This window comes from Nelumbo nucifera, chromosome 4, assembly GCF_055504915.1.
Source record: "Nelumbo nucifera cultivar China Antique chromosome 4, China Antique-T2T, whole genome shotgun sequence".
Lineage (NCBI taxonomy): Eukaryota > Viridiplantae > Streptophyta > Magnoliopsida > Proteales > Nelumbonaceae > Nelumbo > Nelumbo nucifera.
In genome coordinates, this window is record NC_142652.1 from 41,066,537 (window position 1) to 41,092,836 (window position 26,300).

Sequence of the window (26,300 nt, forward strand, 5' to 3'; positions counted from 1 at the left end):
GGAAAATTATTTGACTATTTCATTTTTTTTGGTATATTAACATTATATAAAACTCATTACCAAAAACAGAAAAAAACATTATATAACACTCACAGGAGGGAATGGTATACCAAGATTGCTGGAAAGAAATTGATATGCATGTTGCAGTTGATCTTGACCTAAATTCTTTTCGAAAGAGAGTAACATGGTTCTGTTCCCAGAAAGCATGAGAGAAATAATTGATATCAACAAACAGGGAGTGGCATTGGTGCTGGTTGTTAGGCCTTTCAAGTTTCAACAAGATTTTGTACATGATGGGGTGGTAGAGCATGAAAATTGTTATGCAAATGTTTATTGGTTGGTTTGGTGGCTGCAATCCTGCTCCCAGCAAGATTGACAAATGGGTTTCAGTGGGGTGGAAGTGTTGAAACAAACTATGGGTGAAGAAACTCAAAGGGAGTAAGTTTCTTCCATCCTCTTGTGATGGATGAAGCCCCATTTCATTCGAGGCCATAGGAAGAAGCTTATTGACTACCAGTATTTATGCTTTGATAAGTGGAAGCAATTGTAAGTGGCCCTTGTTACAAAGAAGGTATGTGGTTGGTGGTTGTTTAGGGTATTTTAGGTGCCATTAAGTGCTTGGGGTGGAGTTATCTTCAAGGAAAGGGAGGGAGGGAAGGAGAGGGAGTAAGTTTCTTCCATCCTCTTGTGATGGATGAAGCTTCATTTCATTCGAGGCCATAGGAAGAAGCTTATTGACTATACCAGTATTTGTGCTTTGGTAAGTGGAAGCCATTGTAAGTGGCCCTTGTTACAAAGAAGGTATGTGATTGGTGGTTGTTTAGGGTATTTTAGGTGCCATGAAGTGCTTGGGATGGAGTTATCTTCAAGGAAATTGGTGATGCATGGAGAGTTGCATTTTTGTGGATTAAAGAATGATACTAGATGTAGTATTTTGGGTTCAAGAATTCAGGAGGGAGAGAGGGAGGGAGGGAGGGAGAGGAGGAATGAGAACAGATGTAGTAATTTGGGTTCAAGAATTCAGGAGAATTGGTGAATGAAGAACAATTGGGTTCAAGAATTCAGGAGGGAGAGAGAGAGAGAGAGGGAGAAGCTGTAAACCAATTCTAACTAAACATTCCTTCTTGAAGCTCATGTGCAGTTGACATGGAAACTGAATTCTTGCACCGCAGAGCCTCCAATAGAGAAATATAAATTCATTTTGTATCTTGATTTGGGGGAGATTGCTTACCAGTCTCCAAATCATTAGACTTAGTGCTAAATGGGGTCGTTCTTGTGCTCTTAGTAGATGTGGAAGGGGTTGAAAATTTAGGTAATGTCAGTCCTTTGTCATCTGTTTTCGAGGTGTTAGCCCATTTAGATTGGTTGGGTGTGACAATGTACAAGGGTTAGAGAAATCTTGGAATCCAGTCCCAGAGGTGATTGATTAGTTAGGGGTTGAGTCTAGTGTCAGGGAAATTTAGATTTCTTGGTGTCATCACCTGAATTGTGCCAGGGTGCGACCTCATTTCCAGCCAGGAAGAGTAGGGGGTGGTCAACTGCCATCACGTATCAGCAGGCTTCAAGAGCCCAATGGGCCCTAGATCACAATATAAGAGTGCTTAAGGTTAAGGGTACCATATTGTGAAGAAGACAGGTTTCAAGGTTTCTTAAAAGTGACCAAGAGGAATGAGGGTGGATGTCTTGTTCGCAGAGCACCTGACTTGGGGTCTCAAGTTTTTTTCCACTGTATTATTGTGGTTAGAAGTAGGTACAGCTGTAGGGGATTGTAGGAGTGTTGGTGGTCAGGAGATTCTTGATATATCATGTCATGGTTGGGTGGTTCCACATATGCTGGTGTTTGGATATCTTCGTTGTCAGTGGTGCAACAAATGCATGGAGATGAGTTAGAGAATGTTTGACTGGGGTAGCATGGCAGAAGATATACTAGAGGTGAATGGGGGCAAGGCAGAAATAAAAAAGTGGTGGTGTTTGCCAAGGATATGATCCTTCCTATGGAACCAAGATGGAGAGTTAAGAGCATGAGAGGCCGGGATAGAGGGGACCAAGGCAAGTCCTGTGTGCATAGTTTTCAAGGCATCTAGGTGATTCTGGGCGACACTGGGGCGCCTAGTTGCCTAGTCACCTAGACGGGTGCCTAGCGATAAAAATTTTATAATATAAAAATCTGACTTTTGGCTAGTTTCCTTGTTTTATATACCATTTAACATGTATGTTAATTGAAAAAATAGCAATTCTCTTTATTAAGAACATTAAATTTCCTCTGAAAATGTGACAAATCATCACATCTAAAAGATAAAAATCTTTTATAAGTATTAATTTCATTATTTTCAAAAATAATACTACTATAATAAGTATTTAATAGAGAAAATTCATATTAATTAGCAGCTAAAGATGGTTGTCAACTTTATATGATAAATATTCAAGATGGAAAGTAAAATAGAAAAAAACAAGGATGGAGTTTCTGTTTTATTTAATTAGAGAGAGAGAATTAGAAAAAATAACTTTATTATTCTATTCTTTCTTTCGTCTTTCTTTTCTTTCTTTCTTTCTTTCTTTTTCTCTTCTCAAAACCCTTTGATCTTTTAAATTTCAATAGTAAAACATTAAAACAAAGTATAATTGATATATATAGCATATAATAAAATGTATTAACACATACATTAATAAGATACAACAATATAAATGATATTATAAAAGGCACCCACTCGGTCATTTTTGTCGCCTAGGTGGGCACTTAGTCGTCTAGGCGGGTGCCTAGTCCCCTAGAAGGGCGCCTAGTTGCTAAAAGTCAAGGTGTTTGGGTGAGGCGCCCAGCCAAGGGCGCCTAGGCGACACCTTGACAACTATGCCTATGTGATGGTTTCAGATTGACCACAGAGATGTACAAGGATCAGTTTGTGGGGTATATTTGCAAATTGTTGAGGCTTTTTGCTTTTTCTTTTTTTTTTTTTTTGCGTGGGCTACAAATTTGTGTGTTGTTTTTTTTTGGTTTGGGTTTTGAGGTTGAGCTGGTGGTGGGGTTTATTTGTCCTTGTATCTTATTCTATTTTTTTATGAATCTTTCCTTTTTACTATGAAAAAAGTGGTTTGTATTAGTGCTACGATTATTGAGAATCAAGTTCTTCTTTTGTGGAGGGGCAATCTTTAAAAAAATTCCCTTTAGTTAAAGTACTTGAGATTTTAGAATAAGAAGAGGAGGAGAAGAAGAAGAAGAAAGGAGTTTGTCGAAGAAATTAGATGTGCTACTGTTCACACTTGAAGAGCCTTCTTAACATTTTTAAGAAAATTACAAATGGGCCCTTGAATAGGCTCCCAAAAACAAAAAAGGACGAAAGGATATAAATGCCCTTATATTCTCAACACTCCCCCTCAAGCTGAGCATAGATATTTGTTATGCCCAACTTGTTCAAATTGTTGTCAAGCTTTGATTTGGAGACACCTTTAGTAAGACAATCGGCCAATTGATCTTCAGACCTCACAAAAGGTAAACAAATCTCTCCACTGGCAACTCTTTCTCTAATCAAATGTCGATCAACCTCTATATGCTTTGTACGGTCAGGTTGAACAGGATTGTGGGTTATGTTTATGGCTGCTTGATTATCACAATATAATATCATTGGAGTATCAATCTGTACTCCCATTTTTGTTAACAAGTTCTTTAGCCATAACAATTCGGAAACTCCATGAGCTATAGCTCTGTACTCTGCCTCTGCACTAGATTGAGCCACAACTAGTTGTTTCTTGTTTCTCCAAGATATAATATTACCACCCATCAATGTTCAATAGCCAGAAGTAGACCGCCTATCATCAAGAGAACCTACCCAGTCAGCATCAGAATAAGCCTCTACCTTGAGATGTCCATGATTAGAATACAACATCCATTTTCCTGTACATCCTTTTAAATAGGCTAGTATTCTATTCACTACTTGCATATGAGATGATCTAGGTTTGTGCATATATCGGCTAACCACACTCACAACATATGATATATTTGGTCTAGTCAAACACAAGTAGAGAAGGCGACCGTCAAGTCTTTGATACACAACTTTGTCAGGAAGGACATCTCCATCATCAACCCCTAACTTATGATTGGGATCAATTAGTGTTTCATCTGGTTTACAATCCAATTTCACTACTTCCTGAAGCAGATCAAGGACATATTTCCTTTGAGAAATATAAATGCCCCTCTTTGACCTTGTGACCTTAATCCCTAGGAAATATCAAAGATTTCCAAGATCTTTAATTTCAAATTCAGTACCAAGAAAAGACTTTAGTTCAGCAATTCCAGAGATATAATCCCCTGTAATAACAATGTCATCAACATATACTATCAACATAGTCACTTTTCCCTTCGCTATCCTGATAAACAATGTATGGTCAGCTTGAGATTGAGAAAAACCAATTTTTAAGATAGCTTTTCTGAATCCGTCGAACCAAGCTCTAGGGGACTGTTTAAGGCCATAAAGGGATTTCTTCAAACGACAAGCCTTTCCTTCACTCCCAGGGATGTTCACTCCAGTTCCTGAAGGTCGCCATTAAGGAATGCATTCTTAACATCCATTTGATACAAGGGCCAAGAATAATGGGCAACAAGAGGTACAATAACTCGAATTGAGTTCATCTTGACTGTTGGAGCAAAGGTTTCCTGATAATTAATGCCGTAAGATTGAGTGTAGCCTTTTGCCACAAGTCGAGCTTTATACCTTTCAACTAAGCCATCAGCTTTATGCTTCACTATGTAAACCCACTTGCAGCCAACAGGAACTTTGCCCACTGGAAGAGAAATAATTTCCCATGTCTGATTTTTCTCAAGCGCCTCCATTTCCTGGTTAATAGCATCCTTCCAATGAGGGAATTGCATTGCCTCAGTAACACTGTGAGGGATAAAAACAGAAGCATTGGAAGATATATAGGCACAATAAGAGGGAAATAAAGTATTATAAGAGACAATTTGAGATAGGATATTTATCACGTCCTTTTTGCTTTATGAACCACAATAGGAAGATTAAGGTCAGAAACCACACTAGGAGGCTAGTAACAAGTTCACTGCAAGTATCAAAAACAAGAAGAGGTTTAGAATCCAAATTACCCGAGTCTGGGAAGTTAGATTGTAATGGACATTCAATCTTTGGAGTCATCCTCTGTTTTCGTCTAACGAACCACTGGTGCCAAGACCAAGAGGAGGAGGCACAGGAGTATTACTATCACCACAAGGAGGAAGAGGAGAAGGATCGACTATACCAGTTATAGCTGGAGCAGGAATCTACATACAAAAAGGAGTCCAATCTTCACTAGCATTCTCCCCTTGAGAGAAGGACGAGAAGAGGAAAAGAAGGGAATAGACTCAAAGAATGTAACATATTTGGACACATACCTTTTTCTAGAGTGAGGGTCATAACAACGGTATCCTTTTTGGACTGAAGAATATCCCAAGAAGACATACTTAATAGACTTTGAATCAAATTTCAACCTAGAAGGACTCAAGTCTTGGACGGAACAAACGCACCCAAAGACCTAAGGAGGAAGATGGAAGGTATCCCCATCGGGAAAAAGGAGCTGATGAGGAGACTGGAGATTAAGGGTCCGTGAAGGAAGTCTGTTAATAAGATATACAACTGTTTGTATAGCATCCCCCCAAAACCAAGTTGGAACATGTATTTGGAATAACAATCCCCTTGCAACTTCAACCACATGTTTGTTTTTCCTCTCTGATACCCCATTTTATTGGGGGGTATGAGGACATGAACTTTGGTGAATTGCTCATCTCTCTTCAAGGAAAGTTTGCAAGTGCTTATCAAAGTATTCCTTGGCATCTTAATCTTTTTTTCAAATTGTGTCTCCACCATATTAAAAAAGCCTTTTATAATTGAAAGAATTTCATCTCGTCTCTTCATCAAATACAACTAGATATATCACGAGTAGTCATCAACAAAGAGAATAAAATATTTATAACCACCCATACATGGAATAGAATAAGGTCTCCAAACATCAATATGTATTAAATGGAAAGCAACATTATTTCTCTTGTTACTTGCAAAATATGTGGTTCTACATTGCTTTGATAGTTGATAGACTTCACATTGTAGACCATAACTAGACAATGACTCAAACAGACTAGGAAGCAAAAACTTCAATGAACCAAAAGACACATGCCCAAGACGGTGATGCCACAATTTCAATTGAGTTAGTTTTTCATCATGACAGGACTCAGACTGACACATTAACCCAAACTTTGGACACTTGATCAAGAAGAAAAACTCCATCGGATTCATGTCCACTGCCAATCGTCTTCCCCGTACTCAGATCCTGGAAGACACAATAAGATGGAAAGAATGTTACAGAACAGTTATGAGACTTTGTAAGAGAGCTAACGGATAAGAGATTTCTATGTAGTTGTGGGACATGGAGAACTGATTTCAGAGAAAGGTTGTTGGTAAGTTTAATTTCACCCAAACCCGAGATTGGGGTTTGAGATTCATCAGCAATAGTAATCTTACCTTTCCCTGAAAAAATTTTATATATGGTAAAGTAGGAAGGCATACCAGTCATATGATCACTGGCTCCTGTGTTAATTATCTAAGGGCCAGAGGATGAAGCATGACACGCAAGTGCAATACTAGATTTTGCAAAGGCACCGGAAAGTGTATGTGAACCAGCAGATGTAGGCAACCCACTCTTTTCAAGATGGAGCAAGATGCCTCCCAATTTTTCCATCACATCAGAGGTGTCATGGGTAGATGCTTGAGCAGAAGAACTTCCCTCAAGCATGAGTCTGAGAATCATGACTAATTGTAGCAACATGAGCATTTACCTTCTTTCCGGTTTTAAACTTCTCAGGCTTTAGGTGGGGGTTTAGTTTCCAACACCTATCCTTGGTGTGCCTTGGCTTCTTGCAAAATTCACAAACTACATCTTCAGGTTTACCAGAACCCTGTTTGGGTTTTATAGACACAAGAGTTGTGTGTTGACTGACAGGAACTTGCATCATGGCAATCCTCCTACTCTCTTCATTCTACACCAAAGAATATGCCGTGGAGGGTGACAAAATATCAGCACTAAGGATGTGTTGCCTGGTGAAATCATAATTGGCGTTTAGTCCAGCAAAAAAATCAAAGACTCGGTTTTTCTCAATGCACTTTCTATATTGTTCAACATCAATAGGATCCTTCCACTCCAAAGCTTCTAAATGGTCCATTTCTTCCCAAATTGATTGTAAGGAAGACAAATACTTGGGCCACCGATTTCTCTCCCTGTCGCATATTACATGCTTCTCTCCGCAACTGATAGATTCTAGCTGTGTTCTTCGCTTGAGAATAAGTTGAAGTTAACCTATCCCAAATGTCCTTAGCTGTTAGAAGGAACATATAGTTGCAGGCAATGTGAGGCTACATAGAGCATACCAGCCATGACATAACCATCAAATTATCTTGCTCCCATTTGGAATAATTTGGATCTTCCAACTTTGGCTTAGCTTCCTTTCCGGTAATAAACCCAAGCTTATCTCTTCCTTCGATTGTGAGCTTAGCTGATTGAGACCATTCAAGAAAATTTGTTCCATCAAGTTTTACAGTAGTAATTTGCCCTCCAACACTGTCATTACTGTTGTAAGGCTTATTTAATAGTTACAGTTACAGTTACAGTTACTTGTTTTTTTTCTTCTTCTTTCCTTATTATTTTATTTCTAGGATATGCCACCAGGGGCATACTTGTAATTTCAGACTCTTTTATGAAGTTAATATAAATAGAAAACGGGCGGCTGCCAGTAGTGACTTTTTTCCTCTCAACCGTACCTCTCTCTCCCTCTCTCTCTCTTTCTCTCTCTCTCCCAATCCCCACAAATCACCACATGGTATCAGAGCAGGTTCTTTGGGTTGAAAAAGACCTAAGATCCCTCCTGCCCTGTTCTTAAAAGTGTTTGGGCGTGGCTGTTTCTACAGAAACCCTAGCAGTTTCTGGCGGCTGGTTCTGCAAAAACCCTTGCAGTGTCTGGCGGCAGTTTTTTTTGGGAAACTCTAGTAGTTTCTGGCGGCAGCTATGTGATTCCTTCTTCCTGGCTGTAACAACAAGAAAACCCTAGTCGGAGAAGGGTGATGCTGGTGCAAACTCCTCTGTTCGATGCTGTGAAGTCAAGTTCAGATTAGCACCTTTGTACAAGTGCTGAACAAGTGTGTTTTTTGTTTCAGTGTGTTTCAGCTTTCTTTGGCCAATGGTGCATAGGGTTCATGCCTTGATTATATATCTATTTGTTTGGATGTTAGATGGTTAGAGTGTGTGAACTACAGTCAGATTGATTGTAATGTCTGGATTGGTTGTGCTGAACCGATTACCAGATTGGTTTATTGTTTTGTTTGGACGTTGTGTTGACTGAACCCCTTGTTCTCAGCAGTATTCCCTGTGTTCTCAGCAATATTTAGTGTTCTCTTGCTCACTTTCTAGGAGTAAAACTTGAGTTGTTCACATTCTGATTGTGGCAGTTGTATTGTTGGGTGATATTTGGACCGTTTTTCAGTAGTATTCAGTGGCAAGTCATGAATTAACCTCATCAGGGGCTACACCAACCCGCAACACAGCGGGGTTGGGAGGTGAAAACATGGTTTTTCCCATGCCAATTACCCCTTTAAATAGGCTGAACTACCTGGAGTGGGCTAAGAGTGTAAAACTCTATGTAACGGCAAGGGGTAAAGCTTGTTACATCAATGGAAGGGTGAAGGAACCCAAGGGTGAGACGACTGAACATGATAGGTGGGACCAAGAAAACAGTATGGTGATATCTTGGCTCCTCGCAGCCATGGAACCTGATGTAAAAAAGAATTTCATGTGGGCAGACACTGCCAGTGAGATTTGGGAACAGGCCAAAACTACCTATTCTGAGCAAAGGCATTACGCCAAGGTTTACCAGTTGCAAGCTGAATCCTCAACATATAAACGGGGAAACCGTAGCTTGTCTTCATACTATTCAGCCCTTACCTCCATATGGAAGGAGTTGGACCATTATCAGGCCAGAGTGGAAGCATGATGATGATGCTAAGGCCTACAGGAAGCTGGTCTCTTAGCAACGGGTGTTTGCTTTTTTGTTGGGACTAAACCCTGCATATAAACCGTTGAGGGTGCAGATCCTAGGAAGCAAAGAGTTGCCTACAGTTCACGAGGTATACTCCATTGTCCAATCTGAAGAAAGCAGGCAGAATGTGATGGTTATAGCTGAGGGGGAGCAACAGGTTGCCTTGGCTGCAATGAATAATAGCTCAACAGGAAAGAAAAGTGACTCTAAGAAGGCGGATGATAAATATAAGCTATTTAGTACCCATTATAGGCGTTCTCGACATACTCGTGACACTTGTTGGGACATCCACGGGAAACCCAAGTGGGCAGCAAAGAATCAAGAATAGGGTAAAGGTCATTTGAAGAAAATGAGCACAACACATGTGGCAACCCAAGACACTCAAGCTACCAGTAGCACCCAGGACCACCCTACTAAGTCTGACCCCAAGGAGGATATAATGAATTCATTCAGAGAGCACTTGGAATCTTATGGTAGGGCCTTGCGGCAAATGGACAACTCAGTCATTGGTACTCCCTCTACTTTATTTGCATCTACTTCAGGTAATATGGCTTCTGCATTCCATATCACTCCCACAGATTCCCCTTGGATCATTGACTCAGGGGCTTCCAACCACATGACCGATAAGCCTAACTTATTCCAGTCTTATAGCCTTTTGTTAGGAAGGGATAGAGTGAGACTTGCAGATGGTTCTTTTTCTTCCATTGCAGGCCAATGATCCATATCCCTTCCCCATGGCTTTAACCTGAATTGTGTATTGCATGTCCCTCAACTTCCCATAAACTTGCTTTCAATTAGTAGCATTACAAGCTCCTTGAATTGTAGTGTGACATTTTTTGCTGACTCATGTGTTTTTCAGGATCTAACTTCTAGGAGGACGATTGGTAGAGGAAGCCTAGTGGATGGTCTCTACATTCTTGACAACAAAGTTGGTCTCTCGGTTTCATCATCAGAGTCGCATAGTCAGTCAAATAAGAGTCAAATCTTCTTGTGGCATAGTCGTTTAGGTCATGTTTCTTTCGACATAATAAAATGTTTGTTTCCAGTTTTATTTAAGTCATGTTCAGTGTCAGAGTTCATGTGTCAAATGTGTCAGTTGAGCAAACAATGTAGAACAACTTTTCACTCAAGCAATAAAAGATCAAATGTTTATTTTCATGTTGTGTATTCTGATGTATAGGGGCCTATCAATGTAATTTCTAAGGGCGGATATAAATACTTTATTACATCGATCGATGATTATTCTCGCTATACATGGGTGATTCCTATGCGTAGCAGAGACGAGGTTCCGAAGATAGTGAAAGACTTCCAGAGGGTAATGTTTATGCAGTTCCATGTTGAAATACAGATTTTCTAATCTGATAATGCGAAGGAGTACTTCCATGGGGAGCTCAACGAATTCTTCACCTCCCACGGATCTATTCATAGGAGCTCATGTGCTAGAACACCACAACAAAATGGTGTTGCAGAAAGGAAAAACAGACATATTCTTGAGGTAGCTCGCGGGATGATGTTACACATGAATGTCCCAAAGAGGTTTTGGGTGGATGCTATACTTGCAGCTGCGTATGTCATCAACCGCATGCCCTCCAGAGTACTGAACTACATGGCCCCTCATCAGTTGTTATACCCTCAATCTCCTTTATTTTCCATCCCCATGAGAGTCTTTAGTTGTCGGGCCTTTGTCCATGATTTGTCTCCATCCCGAGGTAAATTAGACCCTCGGTCCATTCCTTGTGTTTTTCTGGGGTACCCCTCCTCTCAAAAAGGGTATCGGTGCTTTGACCCAGTTAGTCGTAAAGTCTTTGTGTCTATGAACGTGTCCTTTTTTGAGTCCGAGCCATTCTTCCCTCATCCTCAGGGGGAGAGTCGTAGTGTGGAAGAGAAGTAGGTTCAGGTATCTCTTCCTTCTATTCCGGACCTTATTCCCTTCCGTGTCTTCCAACGTACACGTCGGAGAGATCAGCGAGGTGATAGAAATGTGGAGCAGCCAAACACTGAGCAACCGACATCATCAGACTCCCAGGAGGTAAGTCCATCCCCTCACCCTACTACTGTGGATGACCTTGACATCCCTATTGCCCAACGAAAGGGAGTCAGGTCCTGCACTACCAAACACTCCATTACCCACTTTGTCTCCTATGACCACATTTATCCCTCGTACCGAGCTTTCTTATCGGCAGTTGATTGCATCCCTGTTCCAAAAAATGTTACAGAACCCTTAAAATGCCCTAAATGTGTAGATGCCATGAAGGAGGAGATTAATGCCCTCCACAAAAATCAGACTTGGGAATTAGTGGATCCTCTAGAGGGGAAAGACCCCGTGGGGTGCAGATGGGTGTTCACAGTTAAGCACAAGGCAGATTGAACAGTTGAAAGGTACAAAGCAAGACTAGTAGCCAAAGGGTACACACAAGTACATGGGGTTGACTATGATGAGACTTTTGCCTCGGTGGCTAAGATGAACTTGATTAGGGTTCTCCTATCCTTAACTGCTAATTTTGATTGGGAACCGCATCAACTGGACATAAAGAATGCATTCCTGAATGGTGACTTAAAAGAAGAAGTATACATGGTTCAGCCTCCTGGATTCTGTGCCAAGGGAGAGTGAAAATAAGGTGTGCAAGCTATGTAAGTCTCTCTATGGCTTAAAATAGTCTCCCAGAGCCTGGTTCAGTAAGTTTCACATGGCAGTTCAAGAGATGGGATTCAAATAATGTCAGTCAGATCATACACTCTTTGTGAAGAGATGTCAGGCGCATGTTGCTGTATTGGTAGTGTATGTAGACGATATCATCATTATAGGAAGTTGGAGCTCAGAGATAAAAACTTGAAACAATTCATTACATCAAAATTTGAAGTGAAAGATTTAGAACTCCTAAAGTATTTCCTTGGGATTGAAGTTGCCCGCTCAGAAAAGGGTATCTTTGTCTCCCAAAGGAAATACACCCTTGATCTATTACGGGATACAGGTAAATTAGGTGTAAGACCGACAGATACTCCTATGGATGTGGACCACAAGCTAGGTGACTGTGTTGGTGAACCTCTGAAAGATGTGAAGTAGTTCCAAAAGTTAGTGGGAAAACTGATTTATCTGTCCATGACCCATCCAGGCATTGCCTACTCCGTTGGGGTCCTGAGCTAGTTTATGCACTCTCCTAAGAAGCCACACATGGAGGCAGTAGAGAGAGTTCTTAGATACTTGAAGAAATATCTAGGAACATGCCTACTATTCAGTAAACACAATCACTTGAAGGTGGAAGCCTTTACAGATGCTGATTAGGCAGGAGCTGTGGATGATAGAAAGTCCACTAGTGGGTATTGCACATTTGTAGGAGGAAATCTGGTGACCTGGAAGAGCAAGAAGCAAAGTGTGGTAGAAAGATCAAGTGCTGAAGCCAAGTATAGAGCTATGGCACATGGGGTGGCTGAAGTCCTTTGGCTAAAGAACCTTCTAGGGGGGCTTGGAGTTGTTGTTCACAGCCCTATGTCCCTTTACTGTGACAACAAGGCTGCAATAAACATCGCTAGCAATCCAGTCCTACATGAGAGGACCAAGCATATTGAGGTGGACGAACACTTCATAAGGGAGAAACTGGAAAAAAGGGAAATTTGCATCCCTTGTGTCAACTCCAAGGAACAACTTGCTGATGTCCTTACAAAGGGGCTTCCGTGCTCGGGCACAATGAGTTATGTGACAAGCTGGGCATGATAGACATCTTCAGCCCAATTTGAGGGGGAGTGTTGTAAGGCTTATTTAATAGTTACAGTTACAGTTACAATTACAGTTACTTGTTTTTTTTCTTCTTCTTTCCTTTTCTTATTATTTTATTTATAGGATATGTCGCTAGGGGCATACTTGTAATTTCAGACTCTTTTATGAAGTTAATATAAATAGAAAACTGGCAGTTGCCAGTAGCGACTTTTTTCCTCTCAACCGTACCTCTCTCTCCCTCTCTCTCTTTCTCTCTCTCTCTCCCAATCCCCACGAATCACCACAATTACTTCCCGGGAGGACATAGGTAGGTATGTACACATCCTTGTGTGAATCCATTGATCACCACCCCTCTAAAAACACTTTTCTCACCAACACCACAATCTCCCAACACTAGCTGAACACCCAAACGCCTTTCCTTGAAGGTTAAACACGGGCTACAACAATTAACAGAGGAAAGAAAGGTACTGGCAGCAAAATAGGGGAAGAAAAAAATTCCCAAAAATAATTTTAGGGCTCCAAAAAATCTGAGACTGTTTCCTATTATCTCAGAAAATCACCACACTTCAAATGCAAGTGGGTTTAACAGCAACCAGCCCACCATGTGAGCATGCAAACCGTAAACTCCAAGAAAAGTGTAAAAGAGCTTCAAACCTCCATGATATGTATATCAAAACTCCTCTAAAAATGAGGCGCATCAAGGGGTGCCAAAACCGCAAATGAACGCCACCGACTGTATAGGCTACTGATGCCAACCGGTGGCGTGCTGACATCAGCAGGTTCATCTGTTAGTCACGACCAGTAGCGGATGCTCTCCTTGATCTTCTGATGCTCTCCTTGTCGAAGAAGTCAGATGTGTTAGTGTTCACACCTGAAGAGCCTTCTTAACATTTTTGAGAAAATTACAAATGGGCCCTTGAATAGGCGGTCAAATACACAAAAGGACGAAAGGACATAAATGCCCTTACATTCTCAACACCTTTTATTTTTATTTATTTTTGTATTTTGGTCTGGGCATGTGGTAAGATATTGCTCACCTTTAAGGGCTGATTCGAGGGAGCCCTAGCCTCCACCGAGAAATACGAGGAAGATATTTTGTATGAAAACATGAAGGCCCTTTCATTCGATGCATGTTCATTTACCTTTGTGCATAGCAGCCGCTACACTTTATTATAACTCTCCTGACGTGGCTTGCGTACATAAATGAATCTGATTGGTGGTCCCCTAGGGGAAGGATGCTCAACTGGGTTCACTGGTTCATGGACATCATTCTGGGTTGGGCCTTGGCCTATGTGTTTTGGGGCCTTATCAGTATTTGTGGAGGGAGAGGTGGCTTTAAAGGTGTGGGTTATGTTAGGTAAAAATCAACAGCAGCAAATGTCTAGGAAATCTTTCTGTGGTTATAGGTTCTCTCACATTCATAGGCTATTGCAATTTCCTGTATTGAGTAGTCTCAATTGTTTAATAAACAAGATACATTTATATCTTAACATATTGAAATTACTGGAAGAAAAGGACACACATACATACATTCTTCCATACATTGTATCTGGTGTACCAGATCCATGTTGTTCAAGGCAACTGAATGGAATCTCTTTAATACTTCCACCTGGGAATGGGAAAAAAGGTATCTTGTTGAAGAAAAGCATTAGCCCAGAATGACGATGGAGAAGAAGAGGAGATTAAGAGAAGAGGAGAGATGGTGGAGAACTTTGTGGAGGCCAATTGGTGGAGAAGATTTCTAAAGGTGGAGGCGAAAAGCTTTCTGATGGAGGAACTAAAAATCAGAGGACAGACTAGTTTGAAAATCAGGGAAGCTAAGAAGGCTTTAGTACTGCTGGTTGGGTTGGACGTGGTAGAATGGTTCACAGATTTTGTAACAAAAGCAAGTGCAAGAGGGAAGGAGAGAAGCTGGAAAGAGCTCACCACGAAGGTGGGAAGAAGATATCTGGTGGAATTCCGAAGAAATCACAAGGGGTCATTCATAGCTCTCTCAGAGTTTTTTGACAAGAATAGGAAACAACTGGTCTGTTTTCCTGAAGGAAGGAGTCGGGGGTGTATGGATAAGTAAAAGCTCTGAAGGAATTTTCATCAAGAGTGAAAGCAGAAAAGAAAAGAGGCTCAGAAAAGAAGGAAGAAGAGGAGATTTCAAGAACAGTAGTCAATCTTGAATCTCCTAGGCAATGTGCCTCTCTACCTTGGTGCAAACTGGAACTAACGCAGTTCTGTGAGTAACAGCTGAAAGAGGAGATTGGACAAGGAAGCTGATTGTCGAAATTGATAAACCATCTAGAGGGTGGAAGGAAATTGCTGGTTCTTTGACAAAACATTTGAAGTTGAGAACAGAATATATCCTTACACCCTTTGATACGTGCAAAGCCCTGCTGGATCCACTTGAAAACAGATTAGGAGTCGAGGCTGTATGTCTACAGGATGATTTTGGGTCCCCTTCTTCCAACTCAAAGGTATCCTCGATTTCAAATGGGGTGGTAGTGCGTATCGTGGGTTTACCTTTCCATCTTTGGAAGGATGAAGTTGCAGAAGCGATAGCAGTGGTGTGGAGCGAAATTGGAGGGTGTATTCTGGGGAGATCTCAGGTCTGCAGCTATTTTGTTGAATGGAGTCATGCCCGAGGATATTCCCAGGAAAGTGAATGTGAAGGTGGAAGGTGTTTTCATGGAGGTGTGGTTAGCTTCCTCCATGGAAGCCGAACTGTGGAGGGAAGATAGGAAGGAGGAAGATGAAGTCTTGCGTGGCAGCAAAGGATTGGAGGACCTGCAAGGAAAGGAAAGTTATACAAAAAAGGGCGAACAAAACTTGGGAAGTTCAAAAGACTTGCAGAAGATGGAAAGTTTGAAACGTGCGCAACAAGATAGCTGCTGGGCCTCTGACAAATCTTATGCCCATGCAGTTACAAGTGGCGCCTATCCCAACCAGCTATTACACCTGCTATTCTGCGAGAAGACGAGAAAGAATTAGGAGAATTTGATGAAAATGGGAAGATTAAACAGTTGGGCCAAAGGGAAAAAGATAAAACTAGGTTTGGTGGGCCCAAAACACTAAAAGTTGGGCGGCTAAATCAGAAGCAGTGGGTATTGGGCGTTCTAAAGAAGGCCCTTATAAAAGATCAGGGGCGGAAGCTTTAAATGGGCCGCAAAAATTAAGCCCACTTAAGGTGGGTCAGGTGGATACAGGGAGCCCATTTCAGGGGCCCAACCCAAAAGAAAAATACTTAAAAAGGCACGTGACTAAGCATGTGCTTTTTTCTTGACTGGACTCTGCGCATACTGGAGTTTCGAAACAGTTGATTCCGATGGTAAGATTAGAGAAACCGTCGCTAGAAAAGCATAATCCAAGGTGTGTTAAACGAAGTGATTTAGAGGAAAGGAGGGAGCTCTCTGAGAATGAAGACTTTAGCGATTCTGAATTGGATGATTCTGAGAGTTTGGGTAGCATTGATCTAAGCAGATCAAAGGACATTTCTGAAGAAGAAAACTTTGGTACGAAGTATTATTTCAGGAGGAAGAGGGAGCTGATTCTCAAAGCTTTGGGGGAGGCCTGAAGAGTACGATGGAACGACAGAAGGCAACTACAGTTGGGACTCAGGTTCTGTCTTTACTTGCAAGGGAGATTAACTCCTTAGCCTAGGAAGAACAGGTTATGGGTTTGGAAAGAAAAGACTCTACTGGATTGGCTGTAATGTATCGCCTAAAGGCAGACAACAGTGGAAGACTAACTCAGTTGCGGAAGTTGACAAATTGTTGATCTCCTATGAAAAATCTCCTAAGCAGATCACCACAGGAGATAGGATTAGACTTGCCTCCCTATGCCGGTCCTGTTCCCTTGGAAGAAGCTCATTTGGTTCCCAACAATGGAGGTACTTTTGTCCATTTAGTCTTAGTTACTGATGCTTTTCTTGTGGTTGAAACAGATACTCCAGCATCCCGAGAGGAATCTTTAGGCAAGGAGGAAACCAGAGAGCTTAGCACTGGTGAAGGTGAGAGGAGTGAGGGAGAGTTGGAGGTTAAGAAAAATCGGGAGGAAGAGTTAGAAAGAAAATGGGAGCAAATCTGTGCATTATTGGAGGAGTATAAAGCAAAGGAGGAGGGGTTAGATGGTAGGGAACCTGAAGTAAATCCTTAGAACAAGGAGAGTTACAGAAGTTCTAGGTTGGGGGAGGAGGTGGGTGAAGTCAAGGGGTCGGCTAAAAAGATAGAGGGGAATGTGCGAAGGAAAAAGAAAAAGAGATCAGAAGTGGAGAGACTAATATCAGATATAGAGGGTGATATCGAGTTTAGTGGAAGGGGAGAGAGAAGGAAGGGTTCTTTGTGAGATGGAACCGGGTTACTAAGAGGCTTTTGAAAGTAGTCTTACTATGAAAATCATTAGTTGGAATGTGAGAGGGTTAGGGAGTGCAAGAAAGAGAAGGGCAATTAAAGACTTGTTGAGAAGAGAGAAGCCCGATATAGTCATGTTACAAGAAACCAAGTTGGCAAATTTGGATAGAAGATGGGTTAGAAGTGTGTGGAAATCAAGAGGAGTGTGCTGGACTTTAGCTCCCTCATGGGGAGCCTCGGGAGGGATAGTGACCTTGTGGAGGGAGGATGTTGTAGAATTTGTGGAAGAACTTGTAGGGAGATTCTCTTTGTCTTTAAAATTCAGAAATGTGGAAGACAGATTCATTTGGGTGTTAACTAATGTCTACAGGCCAAATGGTTATAGAGAAAGGAAGGAAATGTGGGAGGAGTTGTATGGAATTCAAGGCTTGTGGGATGGCCCGTGGTGCCTAGGGGGATTTCAACGTAATTAGGTTTTGTAATAAATCAAATAATCCCCAAAGATCGATTACTACAAGCATGAGAAATTTCATTGAATTAATTACCACCTGTGGTCTAAAGGAATTACCCCTTCTACAAGCTAATTTTACATGGTCCAATTTCCAAGAAAACCCCCTTTGCTCCAAACTTGATAGATTCCTTTTTAATGTAGAGTGGGAGGACCATTGGAGGAATTTGGTGGCTAGAACCCTACCTAGAGTTACATCTGATCACTGCCTTATCCTATTAGGTCAAGAATCTCTAGGCTTTGGACCATGACCCTTTAGATTTGAGAATATGTGGTTGACTCATTGGGACTTTGAATGAAAGGTTGGTGAGTAGTGGAATGAAGATTTGAGAGGGGTAAAGTGAAAAGGTGTAAGGTTCCACAAAAAGTTGAAGAGATTGAGAGCTAGCATTAAAGAGTGGAATCAGAAGCATTTTGGAAGGGTAGAGGATCAAAAGAATATTTTGATGTCCAGGATTGGTGAGCTAGACTCCAAAGAATCCCAAAGAATTATGAATGAGCAAGAAAGGAATTTGAGAAGTAGCTTAAAAAAGGAATTGGAAGAAGTTTTTCTTAGAGACGAGATTCCCTGGAGGCAAAAGTCAAGACACAAATGGGTCAAAGAAGGGGACGACAAAACAAAATTTTTCCATGCGTTGGCTAATGAGAGGAGAAGAAAAAACTGTGTGGCCAAATTAGAAGTGGATGGGGAAAAAGTCACAAATCAAGATGAGATAGCCAAAGTGTTGGTGGATCACTTTAAATCAATTGTAGGGAAGCCATTGAATAATAGACTAAGGCTGGAAGGTCTAGATTGCCCCAGACTGTTTGAAGAGCAAGCAATCTGGTTAGAGAGAAGTTTTGAAGAAGAGGAAATTAGGCATGCAGTGTTTTCAATGGATAGATCCGAAGCCCCTAGGCCATATGGCTTCACCATGGCATTTTATCAAGACTACTGGAATGTGGTAAGAGAAGACCTTTGTGCTGTGTTTAAGGAATTTGAGGATAATAACAAAGTAAGCCCTGGGGTTAATGCTACTTTCATAGCTCTAATCCCTAAGAAGAAAAAAGCAAAAAATCCTAAAGATTTTAGGCCGATCAGTTTAGTGACTAGCATTTACAAAATCCTGGCTAAAGTGTTATCTTTGAGGATTAAAGTAGTGCTACCCTCCATCATTAGTCAAGCCCAGGGAGCATTCGTGCAAGGGAGACAAATAACAGATCAGATTCTAATAGCTAATGAATGTGTGGAGGATATGAGAAAGTCCGGAAAGCAAGGTTTTGTTTGTAAGCTGGATTTAGAAACGGCCTATGATCTTGTGGACTAGAGTTTCTTATTAGAGGTCCTAGGGTGCTGTGGGTTTGGAGTTAGATGGTGTAATTGGATAAAGGGCTGCATAAGTTCTTGCCATTTTTCGGTGTTGGTTAATGGGGTAGTCAAGGATATCTTCTTAGCTTTTAGAGGGTTAAGGCAAGGTGACCCCCTTTCCCCTTTCCTCTTTACCCTATTTGCAGATGTTTTCAATAATTTGATCTCTAAGGCAGACATGGAAGGAGTAGTGAGAGGTTGGAGGATAGGAAGGAACGGGATTAAGGTGACCCACTTATAGTTTGCTGATGACCTAATAATCTTTTGTTAAGGAGGTGATAGGAAAACAATAGGTAATCTCAAATCTTTGATAAAGCGCTTTGGGAGAGTATTAAATCTTAAAATAAACCTGGAAAAGAGTTGTGTGGTGGGTGTGAATCTGGATGAGAGGACTTTTGAGTCTGTGGCTGAGTGTCTAGGTTGTCCCATTTCCTCTTGGCCCTTATAGTATTTAGGTCTATCTCTAGGAGCCAACCCTAAGGAGAGCACCTTTTGGGCCTCGGTTCTGGAAAAGTTTGAGAAAAGGTTAGCCTCGTAGAAAAGGAGCTATATTTCTTTACGGGGTATAGTAACACTACTGAAAGCTTCCTTGGAAAATCTGTCGATTTATTACTTCTTTGTGTTTAGGATTCCTGTTAAGGAGGCCAAGAAGTTGGAGAAATTAATGAGAAATTTTCTTTGGGAGCCAGGGGAGGAAAAAAAGGATCACTTAATAAATTGGGGAAGTGTGTAGGAGGAAAGAGGAGGGTGGGTTGGGACTGGGGAACTTAGTTTTGAAGAATAAAGCACTCCTAAGAAAATGGTTGTGGAGATGGCCCTTACAACAGGAGAGACTATGGCATGAGGTGATAGATAGTATACATGGCAGTTCGGGAAATGGATGGGATGCTGGTGTGTCGTGTTGAGCCACGTTGGCAACTCCTTGGAAAGCAATTCAGAGTATTCTTCCTTTTTTCCTCAACTGTATCAAGTATGATGTCAATTCTAGTACTTCTGTTTTGTTCTGGAAAGACATCTGGGTGGGCAATTCTGCCTTTAAGGACATTTTCCCTTCTCTCTATTCCCTTTCTCACTACAAGGGTAAAGCAATCTCTCACTTTCTTCCAACATCTGTTTCTCCATCCTCTCTGAATTGGGACTTTGGGTTCCATAGGGGCTTGAGGGATCATGAACTCTCTTGTGTTTCAGACCTTTTGTCACTACTTAAAAGTGTTTTTCTGGACCCTTTAAGATCTGATGTGAGACTTTGGTCCCCTAATCCAAAATGTTACTTCACGTGTGCCTCCTTCTTTAAGTCCCTTTGCTCTTCCTCAGGACAAGTGGGTTTCCCAGCTAAGGAGATTTGGTCTAAACTTTTATCTCCTAAAATCCTTCTACGTGTTTGTCTCCTAATTGGTTTGTACCTTGCAGGGCTAATGGTGAGGATTGCTCTCACTTACTTATAACCTGTTCTTTTTCTGATGCTATTTGGGGTTGGATCTTTGCTTTGTTTGGTTGCAGATGGAATTTGACCACAGCAGTAGATCAGATCTTTGATCCTTCCTGTGGCCCACAAAAATTGGTAAAACAATGTGGAGGTGCATTAGAGCTGCTGCTTTGTGGATAATTTGGGAAGAAATAAATGCGAGGATTTTCCAAGAGGAGAGGAATATTCAGAATGTAAAGGATTGCATTTTGACCAGGGCAATCCATTGGCTAGGATCATTGGATTCCTTTAAAATATATTCCTTTGGTGACATTTGGAGGAACTGAATTGCTGTGGCTAGTAGTAGTAACAGGAAGAACAGGGTACCAACTGTGTGGGTGCCTCCTTCAGAAGGCTGGACAAAGCTGAATTTTGATGGTAGCAGCCAAGGAAATCCGGGTCCATTAGGGATAGGTGGGGTGCTGAGAGATAAAGATAGTAATATATTAGCTTTATTCTCAGGCTCCGTGAGTATAGGGGACTCTATTAGAGCTGAGCTTCTAGCGGCAGTACAAGGTATTCAGATTGCAGACCAGTTAGGAGTTCAGAATTTTCTTATTGAAGGAGACTCCAAAGTTGTTGTGGGTTGGTTAAAAAATCCAGCTTCAGTTATTTGGTGCTACAAGGATATTATGAGGAAAGCTAATTGGTTTTCAAGGAATATGACTGCTAATTATCAGTGGGTGGGTAGAACAGCTAATACCATAGCGGATGGGTTAGCTAAGCAAGGGGTATCAAGGGAGCATTTATTCTGGGCAGCTCTGTAAACTTTCATTTCCTAGTCTGATGTAGTACTTTGTTGTTGTTGTGGAGAGGTACCAACTCGTGCCTCTCCTTTGGGCAGACTGTATTGTAATTTCATTCTGATTATCATGAATAAATTATCAATCGTTTATAAAAAAAAAAGGCAACTGAATGTGATACACACCATATGGTTTGACCCAAAATGTAAAGCTAGTTTTGTTCTTTAATCTAAAAGATTGGGGAGTGAAGGCTTGTATTTTTGGTTTCCTTATCAGGTGCGTGAGTTGGCTGAAAAAGAGCCTGAAATTGGTGTCTTCAGAGTGCTTCATAGTGATGTTACATGGTTCCTGTGATCATGTTGTTCTGGGCTGGTTTGTAATGTGGGTTTGAGAATAGGGAATAACTTTCCTATGATCATGTTGTACTAATCACTTCTTTAAATCTATTAATACAAATTTATTTTTGCTGATGAAAAAAAGTGTTACATGGTTCCTAACAACAATCCTTATTGGCACAACTGTGGTTAATATTGGAGCAACTGCATTAGTCACAGAAGCAATGACAACAATTTTTGGTGAAGCTGGTGTCAGTGCAGCAACTGGAGTTATGACTGTATGTCACAATGTCTTCATCTGATCAGTCAAAACCAAAAATTGAAAAGTGAAAAAGTTTTATCTTACCAAATGCGAAATGGATTGAAGCACAAAAGGGATCCAATGTTTCGTAAGCTTACTTGGTTTGGCACCAGCTCTTTGTGGAAGGGGAGACCATCAAGCTTCTCAAGCATCAGAAACAGTCAAGAGTGATAAGCAATACATGGGTGGAGGTGAATGTCGATAGAAAGAATAGTATTTAGAGATGTAGGTGGACGTCGATGTCAGGGGGATTGGCAAGATGAAGGAACAAGGGTGCTGATGCTAGCCTGGTGAGCATAGTTGTTGAGAGAGAAATGGAGGTTGAGAAATTAGAAGCTTTGGAAGTTTTAGAGTGGGGAAAGGAAAGGGCTATGGGGGTGAGGAAATTGAATGGAGGCCTGCTGCAATTTATGTTCCACAATAGGCAGGGGGCGAAATGGATTTTGGAACATTAGAAAACAAAAAAAGAGACCTTGACCTATGACTTGATTGGTGGTTCTCGGCGGCAGGAGAAGTGTCCGCAGGGCAATGGAGATAGGCAGTGTGGATTGGGGTGATCAACATCCCATTACATGTGTTGAGTACTATCACCTTTGAATAATAGGCAATAGATATGGAAGATTCCTGAAGTATGTTGACAAGAACGGGTCTTGGGAGAAGCTGGACATGGCGAGAATTTTAGTTGAGGTTGAAACAAGGTTCAAAGTATTGATACGATGCGCATATCGGTCGTATCGTATTGGAACTTAGAAATGGCCAGAACGCCTTTTTTTTGTTTTTTTCTTTTTCAAATTTTGGTTTTTTGGGAATCCTAAAAGTTAAAACATGTTCTTTATTATTAAAAAAAGTTGGGAGTCCGAAACACCTGGGAACAGGCGTTTTGGACCATATCTTTTTCAAAAGATATGATACGATATGCCTGATACGGGGCGTATCGTATCGATACTTTAAACCATGGGTTGATGAAAAGGTCTCTGCTATTCAACACAAGATGGTTCTTAAGTTTGCTGGTGAAAGGTATGGTTTGAGAGTGATTGTGAAAGGAGAAGACAACATTTTCAAGAGTGGAGGACAAAGGGTTGATGGAAGAGCAGAAGGGTGTTGAAGAGGAAGGGGAAGACGAGGGAGAAGATTGAGGGGCAGAGGTCTTAGGCAGTAGGGATGAGGAGACAGGAAGATCGGGAATTCAAGAGTCAAGAGTTGAGGGTAGGAGGAAGGAGAAAAGGGTGACATGGCAGAGATGATTTTATTTGAAGATCAAATAGAGAGGACGGATTTAAATGGTTGGTTGGGTGCTGCCCATGTGGAAATAGAGTTTAACAAGGTCTTAGCCCAACAGTCAGGTGAAGGGGTTGAGGGGTGGGGAATAGTAGATAGGTGGTAGCAGGTAAACATAGGAAGAGATTTAGAAAGAGTTTTAAAAACACGAACCAGCATAAGAGGTCACAGGTAGAAAAGGACATTTTTGTAAAAGAAAGTTTGGGCCAAGAGGTTTTAGGAAAAAGAGAGTTAGAAAGAACTTTACAGATTTGGGGAACTCGATGGATGATCCAGTTTGGGTTGTTGCAAGATTTGAGGGACTAATGAAGTTCGTTGCGCTCAATGGTGGTGAGGCCAAGGAATTGGGGAAGACTAGCGCTGGTTCAAGCGACAAGCAGCGGAAGGATTCATCGGAGGTGGAAAAGGTTGTGCTTGATCGAGCTCACAGGTCTAGATATTTATCAAATGGTCTTTCAACAATCTAGATTGTTTCATTGTTTAGTCTCTAGTCTCTGTGTCCCGATTCTCATGATGGAGAGAAGGTGCAAGGAGTGTAGAAGTTGAAGATAGGGAGTGACTATGGCAGTGACAACCAGGAGGATGTGGTTTCGATGCTTGAAAGGCAGGCGAACATCCTGAATGGTTTGATAACTTTGGAGATGGTGTAGTGTCTGAATACTGAGGTGAGTTCAAATTTATTTATTTCCTCAAATGCTTTGGAAGGTGTCAACAAGGTTAGAGAGCAACAGGCTTCCAGAGCTAAGGATGAGGTAGACATGGGAGACAAAGAAAAGGCAAAGTGTCATTTTGTGGAAGAAGGGAGTGAGCAGCATTGGAGGGTCTATAATAGGAAAAGAATTATCTTTCAGCGAGATGAAGAAGTTGGGGAGAAAGGAGGGGGGGGGGAGTGAGAGTGCAAGAGGTCTCGGGAGAGGACATAAGGGAGGTAGGAGAGTTGGCCAGGGGTATTGAAGGGGGAAGGATTAGAGGAGAAAAGGGTGGATATTGAGTAGCTAGTGGAGAGACAGATGGAGGTGGGGAAATCTCTTGGTTTATTTTTCTTAGGAATGGAGAAATTGGTCAGAAGGGCAATTGAACGGTTTGAAAGGAGCAAGAGAGAAGAAAGAAACAAGAAAAAAGTTTTAGGTGGGGGGAGGTGTGGGAGGAAGGCAAAAGGAGGGAAAAGGATCTGGTAGAAGAGGAGTGAGGGGCTGTTAGAGGTAAAAGTTAGGAGGGGTGGCGGAGGTTGAATCTGGAAATGTGATTGCTTACTTGGGTCTTGGATGGTCGAACCTTGCAGGAAGGTTGAGCGAAATTTCAAAAAATTTCTTTACTTCCATCTAGGAATCCTATTCCCAATTTAGAAAACTGCATTTTCAAGGTTCGTTATTGTAACCAAACTGGACCAAATCTGAAACTAAAATAAGGGAGGGATATACCTGATACGAAATCCACGCAAGAATGCACCTCCCAACGTAGGTGTTCACCCCAAAGAGTGTACCAAATCCTCCCTCCACTGGAGATGACACAACTTAGGATGAGGCAGGATTAGCAGGTAGTTTTTCACCAAGAGCTAGTGATTCTTCAACAAGAATCGAATGGGACAGTGGGCACAACTTCTAAATTGTTTCTTCTGGCAAGAAACAATATCAAGATCGAATCTTGGTCCAATCCAAGAACTGGAGATCGAATAGGGTAGGGCGGCAAGAGCAGGGAGAAAAAGAGCAGAAGGCAAGATCAGTCTAACTGAGTTGTCTTCTCTCTGTATTGAGTGAGTGTGTATTCAAGGTCCGCCCTCCTCTCTTATTTATAGCTTTAAAGAGACAATTCCCTAATCTCATTAGGAGTTTCCTGATCCAAATCTTTTATTTGGATTTGAACTCTTTAAGTGATAAGGATAATCCCTTATCTTATTTGCAGATAAAGATCAACCTTCCTAATCAAATTAGGAGTTCCTTTGATCCAAATCTTTATTTGGATATGGACTCTTTAAGTGGATAAGGATAATCCCTTATCTTATCTACTGATCCAAATCCCAAATCCGCCCCTATTTAATTAATCTAATTAACCCAGTTCAAAATGGGCTTTTAGGCTCATTAAGCTTTCAGTCTCACTTCCACTTTAATGCTGGCTAGCTTGGCTCTCTTTGTATGGCGTGGGACCCTATCATTGATCTACACATCAGCCACATGGGTTCAACCTAGCCTTTGTTACAAGGCCTAGCCGAATTCACTGTTGAATACAGTGAACCCCCGAGTCCATCACTATGGGCTCTTAATGGGCCCAACATTTATACTAAATGGTCATTGGGTCCAGCCATCTTATGAAGGCCCAAGGACTATGGGCAGATGCAAGATTAGCCCATTAGGTATGATTCTCAATGGTCTTACACTTAACCTCTCAGCCCACAATGATCAAACACTGCCCGACAAGAGAGGACCTCTCCCTCAGCTGCAAGGTGCAGTGCTGCACTCTCTACTCACATGGATCCCAGGAATTAAAACCTTTTGCAAATATTTTGAAACCATAATATATATGTATATCTTTGTATAAATATATTTTGCAAAAACAAATTTGAACGGTTGAAATCAACTGCTGGCAGTTTAGGTTTCCATCAGAGAGAGTGCATCCCCGATTATTCACTTTGTCCGACAAAGGGGCTGATCTTGTCACTATGATCACCCACTCAGATGTATTCTCGAATTGTCCCAACATACCCAGGTTTTGACCCCCTCTAAGGATCTCACTGATTGGCATATCAAAGATAGCCCAATCCGATACCTAGTGCAGTATCATAATCGAGTCTAGGGGTCAGGTGTAACATTCCAGTTTTGCCCATTTATCTCCAAGGTCTAGGGCAATACTGAAATTTTGGTCTGGTTCAGGGTTTCAAGAAAACCCACACTGCATGTACCTCAGGTCTCACCCTGGCTGCTGAGACAAGCCACCCCAACCAACTTGGTGGTATATCAGTGTCAGCCTTGGCAGGATAAATCTCCCCAGATCTATCCAACGACTGTGAAGATTCTAAACTAACACGATTCTCATGTGTCCAGTTTAAGGGTATTATATAGAAACACACCATAATAACATGAATCAAATATGTACTTTATTCATTTACAATAAATGTCATAATATACATCATGCTGATTGGAGCTAAGGGCATACACTGTCTAACACGATTACGGGTCTGAGAGCTGGAAGAAGAAAGAATTTAGAATGGA

At 41.4% G+C, this 26,300-nt stretch overlaps 1 protein-coding gene across 4 annotated transcripts in view; it reads left to right on the forward strand.

The window, feature by feature from the left end:
- NPQ7 (antigen receptor-like protein (DUF565)) overlaps window positions 1-26,300 on the forward strand; it is a 46,383-nt gene that overhangs the window by 18,941 nt on the left and 1,142 nt on the right. Inside the window, exon 1 of one of the 4 annotated variants that reach the window (XM_010277981.3) lies at window positions 16,333-16,656. The exons of the other annotated variants lie outside the window; for them this stretch is intronic. Coding sequence (XP_010276283.1) covers window positions 16,551-16,656 — 106 coding nt within the window. The 5' untranslated portion in view covers window positions 16,333-16,550. Of the gene's footprint in view, window positions 1-16,332; window positions 16,657-26,300 lie in introns of those variants that run through there. 4 annotated transcript variants of the gene reach the window in all.